Source organism: Alosa sapidissima, chromosome 8 (genome assembly GCF_018492685.1).
Source record: "Alosa sapidissima isolate fAloSap1 chromosome 8, fAloSap1.pri, whole genome shotgun sequence".
NCBI lineage: Eukaryota > Metazoa > Chordata > Actinopteri > Clupeiformes > Clupeidae > Alosa > Alosa sapidissima.
Window position 1 is genome coordinate 8,216,675 of NC_055964.1, and position 11,261 is coordinate 8,227,935.

The 11,261-nt window shown below is 45.1% G+C and overlaps 1 protein-coding gene across 3 annotated transcripts in view; it reads left to right on the forward strand.

Annotated features, from left to right (window-relative positions):
- Window positions 1–11,261, forward strand: part of nsmfb (NMDA receptor synaptonuclear signaling and neuronal migration factor b) — a 29,748-nt gene that overhangs the window by 10,453 nt on the left and 8,034 nt on the right. For 2 of the 3 annotated variants that reach the window (XM_042101234.1, XM_042101235.1), the window contains exons 6-10: window positions 467–472; window positions 1,829–1,897; window positions 8,175–8,227; window positions 9,319–9,408; window positions 10,677–10,801. In XM_042101234.1, the coding sequence (XP_041957168.1) occupies window positions 467–472; window positions 1,829–1,897; window positions 8,175–8,227; window positions 9,319–9,408; window positions 10,677–10,801 (343 nt within the window). The remainder of the gene's footprint in view (window positions 1–466; window positions 473–1,828; window positions 1,898–8,174; window positions 8,228–9,318; window positions 9,409–10,676; window positions 10,802–11,261) is intronic. The other variant, XM_042101236.1, reaches the window with a different exon arrangement.

Here is an 11,261-nt window from a genome sequence, read left to right on the forward strand (position 1 = left end):
CTGATTTCGCGGTCAGAGGCCCTACCTCCCACACTCTCTCCGGCTCTTCCAAATTTGACACCCGTTCTGTATCTTTGTGTCTCGGCGTGTGTCACAGTCTCGCATCCCTCCACCCACCCTCCTCCTCCATCCTGACGCCCATGCTCTCACACCCCTTCATTTGGAGCTTTGTCACCGTGACACACCTTGGCTCGGTCCAGTCTTGGTCTTGAGGCGTGCTGCAGGCGAGATGCAGGCGTGCTGCAGCTTAACTCCTTATGTGTGTGTGTGGTCAGCGTCTTGTTCGTCTGCTGGTGTTCTGAGGAAACACTTCCTGAATGATAAACCCTGTTCATTGATATGTGAGCATCAGGTTCTCTTGTATCCTCAAACTTCTTTTGTCCTCAATTTCTAACTCCTGTCTCTCTCTTTCCTTCCTTCCCCCCCCCCCCTTCCTCTGTCTGCACCCTTTCTCTTGGACCTGAAGTATATCGTGAGTAACCCTTTTAAAGTACACACCATTTCACACCTGCCGGTCCACTGCCCAGCCCACCCTCCAGTCTCCTGACCTCTGTATCAGCCTGTGTTTGCCGCCGTCTCCTGTCCTAAGCCTTCCCCTGCGTTGGTCAGAGTGTTTGAAGTTATCACTTTATTATGCAGCTCAAAATTCCCAGATTGTAGGATAGAACTTTATTGTCACATTGTCACAAGTACCAGTGAAATTGACCATTTTTTTTTTGGTAGGATTGTCAGAGTGAGCAGCATTCTCTTCTTTTAAAATTCTCTTCTCTTCTTTTATTTTAAAATTTAAACTGTAAAACATCAAGACATTTGTTTTACGTGTTAGCAGATTTCTGTTATGAATCTCTATGAGTGTGTGTTGGCTCTGGAACAGCTGTGTCTTAGACAGTAATGGGTTAGCTTAGCCGAGATAAATGCAGCACAATAACCTCAGCGTTTGAATCTTCGGTTAAGGTTTAATGCGAAGCAAACCGTTTAGAGTGGGAGTGCATGTAGCATGGCAGCAGAGGGGGAGGGAGAGAATATTGAGTGAGTTTGATTTAATCATTAAATACTTACAATCACACTCCCACACACACTTACACCCACCCACACACGCACGCACGCACGCACGCACGCACGCACGCACGCACACACACACACACACACACACACACACACACACACACACACACACCTAAACTTCCATTAAGACTCACATTTAAAAAAACAAAAAGAACCCATCAGCCTGTCAGTGATTAAAGCCCATATCTTTAGGACATAACTGTATCCCTGACAACAGCTGTCAGTGGTGAAGACAATTGCGTTTGTCAGTCTGTCAGAGGCGATATTTCAGTGGCAGTGCCTGTGATGGCACAAGACACCCTACACCCCCACACAAGCATTGTGCCGTCGCAACCCTGTTCCCGTGGAATGTGACTTTGTGGTCCGTCTGTGTTTGTCGTCAAGCTACTGTCCCTAATACCTGGCTCAGAGAGTAATATGTGTGTGTGTAAATAGTGTGTGTGTGTGTGTGTGTGCGTGCGTGCGTGCGTGCGTGCGTGCGTGCGTGCGTGCGTGCGTGCGTGCGTGCGTGCGCGTGTGTGTGTGTGCGTGTGTGGTCAGTCCGTGGTTGGTGAGAAACACCTGTTGTGGCTTTAACCCTAATGTGCGTCTCCCTCGTCTCCTAAACCACCTGGTTCCTCTTGTGTGTGCCTCACTAGACCCCTCCCCCCCCCCCTAAAAAGGAAACTTACCGTGTCCCCCAATCCCCCACACTGCCCCACCCCACCCCACCCCACATCCCCTGAGGCTGTAGCCCTCTTAACTGTGTGCCACGTCCCAGCAGGGCTTTCCGGGGCATTGCCGAGAGAAAGCGGAGAAAAAGAGAGCAGGAAGCTACTACGCTGATGGAGAGGTATGCTGACGCTGTGTGTGTCTGTGTGTGTGTGTGTGTGTGTGCTGCGCCTCATGTCCTCCCCCCCCCCCCCATAAACATTTTTTCTTTTACACACAAATTTGCTTTAACACACAGCTTTACAACTACCATTTATGACCACCAGGAAACACACACACACACACTTGCACACACAAGCATACAAGCAGACACACACAAACACAGGAATACACACACGCACACACACACACACACACTACATGCACCCTCAGCAGCACACAAACACACACACACACAAACACACACACACACACACACACACACACACACACACACACACACACACACACACACACATAAAGCTCCCCTCTCCTTCCAAGCTGGTTTCCTGTGCTGTGTTGTTGTGGTGACTTTGTTCAGTAGCTGTCCCTGCCGATGATGGTGGTTACTCCCTCTCTGGAGTTGTGTTTGCCGGCTGAGTTTTGTGTGCACAGAGTCATCTGTGTTTTGGTGCTGAAGTGTCACGTTGGCAGTTGTAGGAGAAGGAAAGTGCCGCACACTCTGAGTTTATGAAACAAAAACGTTTTAATGAGCAATAACGTTTCGGCCTATAAGGCCTTCATCAGATTGCATGTACAGTATAGTGCATTCAGACAAAAAAGACTTATGTAGCTTAGGCTTTGACTCATTGATTGGGATCAATTAGTCAGCTGATTACTATCAGAGACGGAACCCCATCAAATTGAGGACGTCATCAGACAGGTCCGCCCCAGGGTGGATCTCGTCATGGTCTGTAATAATAATAAAAGTACAATGTGTTCAAAAATTCATGTAGAAACAAGACAAGAAAACATCTTAAGTCAAAGTCAATATTTAAACCGTGAGGTGCAAGAGTTTTAAGATAGTAAATCCAAAAGTGTTCTCTCCTTGCAAGCAGGGTGTCTAGATCACCTCCTCTAGGGTGGAGAGTGACTTTCTCTATGCCTATATATTTTAGTGAGGACACTGGATGATTACATTGAGTAAAGTGTGCTGCCACTGGGTAATTCAAGTTTTTACATCTAATAGTGCTGCGATGTTCTGCAATACGGGTTTTCAAAGCTCTACTAGTTTTACCTACATAACATTTACCACATGGACAGGTAAGTAAGTAAACAACTGGACTGGAAACAACAATTGGATTTCCTTACCTGTGTGTGGGTGTTTAAAACTAGTGCAACGGTATGTGAAATTACATTGGCTGCAAGTACCACAGCGGCGGTTACCCTCTGGTATAGGGGCGAGTAATTTTTGAGGTGGAGAATCTGATGGGGGGAGGTACGAATGAACTAACTGGTCCCTATGGTTTCTCCCTCTTTTATATACCACTGGGGGGGGGGTACTTTGACATTTTTATGAAGTTCCAAATCTGATCTCAATATACTGTATGCCAATGTTTATTAATTATAGATTTTATTCTTTCTGAACTCTTACAATATTCCGTTGAGAAAATAATACGTTCGTTAGATGTCTTTCTGACTTTATTTTTCAACAGGTCCGGTCTTGTGATCGCATTGATTTTAATAGCAGCCTCATTCAAGACAGATTGTTTATAGCCTCTATCTCTGAAATTGTCAGTCATTAACTTCATATTTCTATTAAAATCCTCCGGTAATTGGCAAATACGTTTTACCCTGCATAATTGACTAAAAGGAAGACTATTCTTTAAGTGAAGAGGGTGATCTGAGTGGCAGTTGGCAGTTGTGCCATTTTGTGTGATAGTTCTCTTGTTCCCAGTCTTCATCCTCAGTGTGTAGTGTTGTAAAAGAGTGTCACTAACTCTATGTGTGTGTGTGTGTGTGTGTGTGTGTGTGTGTGTGTGTGTGTGTGTGTGCGTGTGTGTGCGTGTGCGTGTGTGTGCGTGTGTGTGCGTGTGTGTCCTGGGAGCACAGTGTGTGGTGGCTTCCATCATTCTACGGTGCTGTGTGACAGCAGGCAGTGGTGTGTGTGACAGTTTTAATCAGTGTGGACCACTGAGCCACGCAGCTGTATGTGACTGTGTTCATCAATAGCCCACTGCAGCTCGCCACTGAGGAGGAGATAGTGTGTGGGTGGAACTACCGGACTCTCTCACTCTGTATGTGTGTGTGTGTGTGGTTGTGTGTGTGTGTGTCTGTGTGTGTGTATTGTGTGTGTTTGTTTGTGTGGGAGGAAGGGTATGATAGAAGGAGCATTGTTGTTGTGTGTGTGTGTTTGCACATGCACTCATGTGGAAGGGTGTCTGGATATGTGTTTATGTTTCCATTTACAAATGTAAATGAATGTTTGTATGTTTGTGGGTGAGGGTTTTTTTTAGTGTGTGTGTGTGTGTGTATTAGTCTGCGCATGTATGTGTGTTGGTGGGGGGAGGGTTGCTGCACGGACTGCAGTGGAGCTGTGTTGTCACGTGTATGAGGAGGAAAAGGAGGGGGAGGAAGCTGACATATTGCTATACTACCGCGTGGCAGGGGACTCTTGGCTCCATGCCAGTCAGACCAGATGATTGGAGCGCCTAATTGATTTTGTTTCAGCTCCTCAGAGACAGCCCTGCGTCACGGCAAGACCAAGCGCATGAAAACGTGTGTCACAGATTGGAAGGCAGCCCAAATCAAGCCCAAAAGGATTATACAGCACTACTGATAATAGTATCATAAGGAACTCTATTTGACACAAACTACACTATAGCTTTAGCATAATTGAAACCCACATTGAGACTCATAGGCTCTGGACTACACATATCTGTATAGCCTACCATGTTCCCCCTGCAAATACGACCTCCTCTGGGTTTCTCTTTATTGACCAGGGGTGGTCATAAACAACCCCATTATAGCTCCTAAGTGCAGGTATGCAGGTATGCTTGATCCTAATTATGTGTGTACATAACAGCTGATGTGCCCTCTGAAGTCTCCCCATATAGGTCGGCCATGGGAGAAAATGACCGTTAGTCCTTACCAATGACATTTGGACTTTGTGCTTGACGCCCACAAACCCGACTCTGTATGAGGATATATAGAAAACGGAGATAAAATAATAATCTTCAACAATGTTTTGTATTGTTCATAAATCAAATGGTCCTCTGAATTGGTTTGTCGTTGGCAGAGACTTGATAATAAGCTGTCAAAAGACCCAGTGGTTAGGACGAATTTAAACCAAGCTGCATGACAAGCAGACTGATAATGAACAAAGAAAGAGTGAGTGCGAGAGAGTTAAAGAATGACGGAGGATAATGATGAAAATATCTGTGCTGATCAACCTGCACCGCTCACTGAGATCTCTCGGTGAGTCATGCGCCTATTTTGGGCTACTCGTGTCTCACATCTCCACGTCTGTGGTTGGCTTGACTTTCCTCCGTCGGTTTTTGGACACGAGCCAGACAGCTACTCATCCCAACTCTGCTCACACATCTGGTTCATCACATTGAAGAAGTCTGTAACTTAAAAAAAAAGAGGCGTGTGTGTGTGTAAGTGCCTCTTAACCCTTAAACAGGCAACGTGCACCAGGAGATACATACTTTTTAACATCCTGTGGGGGGCATTTCTAAAAAAAATTCCAAATCAAGAGATGAATAGAACAAAGATGAATAGAAGAGCGAGAGAATGAGCGTGATATAGAGGAGATCCCTGAACACTCTTCAGGCATAGGCACTAGTGATGAAGATGAGGATAATCAGGTAGAATTGAGATCCCTGAACACTCTTCAGGCATAGGCACTAGTGATGAAGATGAGGATAATCAGGTAGAATTGAGAGTTAGAACTAGAGACTGTGAATAGTTCTGCTGAGGAGGAGGAGGAAGGAGAGGCGATGGAACAAATGCCTAAAAAAGCTAAGGAATTTAGGTGACAGTGCTTAAATTGAGGGACATTTGGGCATATTTACTGAAGTGAGCAGGCCAACCAGCTTAACCAATGAGCAGTCCCTTATAGAACTCAACAGTCACCACCTACCTCCCTAAGGGGTCAGGTACTGGATGTAAGTTCCCCATTAATTTCCCCATTTGATGTCTGGAAAAATCTGTATGAATGTTTTAGGCCTGGCCTTAGGCTGACCAGCTATGGTGTGAATCGTGATCGTGCAACATTTAATTTTGTGTAAAACAAAAACTAATAGAAAAACAACAAAAATACATTATTACACATATGTTTACAATATGTATACATTTAACTTCCAATCGAAGGAACTACTAATCCTATGATCAGCTATTGCGAATAATGCATTTTCCAATGTTTGCCAACCTAATGATAGTTTAACACACTTATTTTTGACTGTAAGACAAGATGACTTACTCCACAGTTTACATTAAGCCATTTCCACTCCAGGGTAAGCAAAACAGTTTTCACTGGATGGCCACACATAGACCTGTGAAGTTCTATATGAGCATATATAATCGCTTGATCATGCCAAAGCTGATTTTAACCTTAGACTGTATAAAATAGGTTTTAAGTCTACATTGGATGGTTACAATGCTATGACTTATAATCCAGTTCTCAAAGGAGAATGTGAATTAATGTAGATTATTACTTCCGAAACCTGAGTGGGCTTTGACTGTTAAGGTCTTGGTATGGATGGCTCCCTGCAAAGTTCCCTTGTTATACACATAGAATAACACTGTTTGAGTATGTACAGGCTTTATTTTGCTGCCATTTTGGTAAATCAAAAAGAAAAGCCAAATGAATGTACACAAATAGTGACAAATTGTCAAGTTATCTCATTTAATAACTTTGTGTGTACTTCTGCAAAAAAGTTTAAGCACCTGTCAACGGCAAAAGCCCGTAAATTCAGAACATCCGATGAGATGTCATCTCCATACTTCATAGTAGAATTTGATAAAAATAATATGAAATCCATTTAAAAAATAGTATTTATGACATAAATGATGAAGGAAAGCAAGATTTTATCAGTTATATGTATCAAATGAGAAATGGAAAAGTTCACCAATTTGATTATTTTTATACCTTAATAGGGCAACGTATCCCAGGAGATACAGAATGTAACATAAAAGGATTTTTTACTACTATTTTTTCACTCTTGCCTGTTGTCATGTGCGACGAGTAACATCTGAAAAGTGTCACTCAAGTGTCATCTCGCTGAAGCACTTGCTCGTAGTCTGCATAATTGGCTTCATGACCACGCTTCTCCTCTGGAGTTCAGGGAGGGCAGGCACCCGAGTAAGCACCATCCACATGAATTATACAGCGCGGCGCTTTTGGGACGACATCCATTATTTCATTTTTGTCCCACTTTGGCCTCTCATCTCACCCTGCTTTGTGACGCGGTCGGGTTGAGACGAGGACAGTCTTGCGCTTTTGCGCTCGCCGCTATCGTTTGATCCTCCAGGCGAGTGCGCACGTTGCCATGGTTACCTGACGCCCAGCTGTGCGATGAAGGGATGGAGGGGGTTGATGGCAGGGGAGGGCAGGCAAGAGAAAGTGAGTAGGAGGGAAAGGTGTTGTGGAAGAAAGGCAGAGTTTCTCAGAAGGCACGTGGCACAAAACGAGGGGGTCATGAATCTGTTTTGTTATTCTGAATTTATTTTCCGCGGCCTATCCGTTTGTTCATCGCATGGAGATGAGTCAAGCTCATATTTCAATCCTCAAAGAGAGAGCTGGGATGCAGCCTAAAGCAATATGCAGGCCTGGCTGTTGCCTATGATGGAGGAGCCTATCGATTAAGCACACGTTTTCTTGGAATGAACACATTCATCACAGCTGGGTGAATCAATGTGTGTTGTGTCTGGTGACTCACGCGTTTGGCTGAATCGGTGTCATATCTGTTAAGGTTCAGTAATCAATCCGATTGTCTTGTTCAGAGTGAGGTGATTAATAATGCGTGTACAACACAGCTCGAAAAGATAAAAATAGAATCAGACAAACTGACAGATTTAATTTTTTGAGCGTTCTTCTGGATGTTCCAGAAATGTCCCGTTTTGTACACAGTTGCTGTAGGACTACGCTGCCCTCATTAAATCCTTTGAAGTGCGCTGATGTTTACAGGACAGACTTGCAGGATGTTTAAAAAATCCCTTTAGTTATGGTGAAATTAATCCTTATTTGTGTAGGGATATGAGTGTGTTAAATGGCTAAGAGACACTTGGTATTCTTCTTGTATAACTTCAAACACTCTTCCAGCCTTCTGTTGTTTTCACTGTTGTCTGGTCTGAAAAGTTTTTAACTTAATGTGTTTTTTTCCCTCTCTGTTTCTATGTCTGTCATTCTTCTCCTTCTTTTGTACTGCGTTCTCCCTATTCTCTGTCACCCTCTTTGAAACTCCTGTCTGCAACAGAAACTTCCGGAAACACCTGCGCATGGTGGGAAGCCGTAGGATGAAAGTTCAGAGTGAGTCACTGTGTGTGTATTAGTAAATGTGTTGTGTGTGTGAGAGAGTGAGTGAGTGAGTGAGTGAGTGAATGCGTGAGTGAGTGAGTGAGTGAGTGAGTGCGTGAGTGAGAGAGAGAGCATGTGTGTGTTTCTTTCTCTGCAGTTTGTCCGATGAATTTTGTGTTAAACTTCGTTTGTGTCACTGTGGCATGTCCGTGTTCTGTGGCACAACAAGCATCAGTTGTTGTCCCCTTGACAGCAATCTGTTGTTGAGCCCAGTCAGCCGTGACCTTTGGTTACCAATGACAAAAAAAAACCTGCCAAAAGTGAATGCAATCAGTGTAATGAAGGCTCCACCAACATAACCAGCCTCCATCCTGTTCATGTTTCAATGCACTGGGCATTGGCATTCGGAGCCCTTTGTAGTTTTATGCAAGTGCCCCTTTATGCACCTGCATACAACTGAGTCCTAGACCCTGAAGGCTGCAGTGGGTCTAGAATATGGGCATGTCCCCCAAACATTAAGTAACACATGAAAGCTATGGATTGGCTTTAGAGCCTCTATCTCCTCCTAAAGCCTTTCTGTAGTGAAGAGCTGATAGGGGCTCTATAGGGACTGATAACCTTATTGCTGAGATGCACTGCAGCGCTTCAGTGGTCAGGGCCTCACCAGTCCGGTTCTGGGAGGTCCAGGTGGCGTCCAGGTCTCCCTCTGATGGCAGAGCTGGATTGGCAGGACAGAACAGGACCCTTCATTTCAGCTCTCATTTTGACAAGGGCTGACAGCTGGATGTTTTTTAGAGAAATGGATGTGTGAGAAATATGTGTGTGTGTGTGTGTGTGTGTGTGTGCGCGTGTGTGTGCGTATATGTCTGAGAGAAAAAGAGAGAGAGAAAGAAAGATTGAGAGAGAGAGAGAAAGAGAAGACTGCTTTAGGCACGTTAGGCAGTGCATGTCAGTATGTTTATGTGTGTTGTTGTGTACGTATGTGTGTGTGTGTGTGTGTGTGGTTCAGAGTGACATTCTCTCCCCTGCCTCCCCCTGCTTCTTCCTCCTCCTCATGCACCTCCTCCTCCTCCTGCTGCTGCTGCTGCTGCTCACTCCATCAGCATTCGCCGACCGCAAAGCCAAGAGTTTCAGCCGCTCCTGGAGTGACCCCACCCCCATCAAGCCTGACTCGCTGCACGACTCCAGAGACAGTGAGTTCACGAGTACTGTACACACACACACACACACACTGAGGCAGGCACACACACACACACATACACATACACACTTGCACACATACCTCACAGGCAGGCGCACACACACACACACACACACACACGCACACACACACACATACACACACACAAAAGAGCAAAACTCTTGCAAAAACATACCTTCAGCTTTTTTCCCCAGCATACGATGGTAATTTGCTGGTTTTGCTTGTCGTACCACCTCAAGCTGGACATTTTAGCTGGTGTTGCTGGTCTTACATTGCTGGTTTAACTGGCCATGCCAGCTTATGTTGGTCATTCTAGCAAACCAGCATGACCATCTTATACCAATAATGTCAGCTTGGCAGGCTGGTCACCAGCATGACCATCTTACACCAGCTGTATCCCACATGACAGGCTGGTCACACAAGGATGACCAGGTTTCTCAGATGGTCATGCCAGCATTTCCACCTGGTGGCCCAACCAGCTACACCAGCAAAGACCAGCAAGAGTTGGAAGATAACCAGCAAAGACCAGCTAAAACCAGCTCCCAGGATAAGCTGGTTTCTAGCTTTTTTTTTAGAAGGGTTATCTCTCACATATTCCTCAGTCACACAATGCACGCACACGCACACACACACACACACACACACACACACACACACACACACACACACACACACACACAGATCTCCTAAAGGTGATATCATACCAAGATGAGATCATATCAAGCCTGAGTGACAGAGGAACATTTCAATGTAATGTCTGATAAGAAACTCTCCCTTGGTGTAAAACACACACACACGCACACACACACACACACACACAGACATACACACACACACAGACACACAAACACACTGTGCTGTCATATGTCTTGTCTCTGACCCTGTCCTCGTCTCCATTCTAAGGTCCACAGGTATGTCTGTCTCCCATCCGCATACTGCATTGCACCATTGCATTTTGTCTGACTCCAACATTTGTTTTGGTCCTCGGGTCTGACATGTGTGATGGGCACAGAATGGGTTCTGTCACTTTCAATGTGTGTTACTGTATTGAGTCCATCTATCGTCTATTGTGTGTCAGCTAAGACCTGCAGGATACTGTGAGTGGAAGTAGTTTTCTTTCTCTCACTCCATTTTATTTTTTCTCTCTCTGTTGTTCCCTTGTTCCTTTGCACTTTTGTTCTCTCTCTCTCTCTCTCTCTCTCTCTCTCTCTGTCTTATTTCTTCCGTCCTTCCTTCCCTCTCTCCATCTCCCTGTCTCAGGTGCGGACCTGCAGACGTCCTCGGGGACGCTGGACGAGGTTGTGTGTGATGACGTGGACTGGGAGGAGGAGAAGGAGATGGAGAGGCTGGCCTGCGAGGGCGACTTCATCCCACCCAAAATTATGGTGCGTTCATGAACACACACACACACACACACACACACACACACACACACACACACACACACACACACACACACACACACACAAATACACACACACGCACACACACACACCATATACTATCATACACATACACACACACACACACACACACACACACACACACACAAATACACACACACGCACACACACTCACAAATACACACACACGCACACACACACACCATATACTATCATACACATACACAGGCTACCTGTGGCTTGAACAGCAGTCTTCTCTCTTCTTACTTGCTCTAAGTAGTGCAAGTCTATATCTGATATTATGTGCTGCTACATGATCATTTACACATTTAAATGTCAGGCTGTTGGAGTAAGCGCTGCTCTCTGCCTACGTGGGTGCTAGAGACATAACCCTGAGATGAACACTTCTCAAGTCTCTCCTCTAGGTTTTCATAGCTATGAC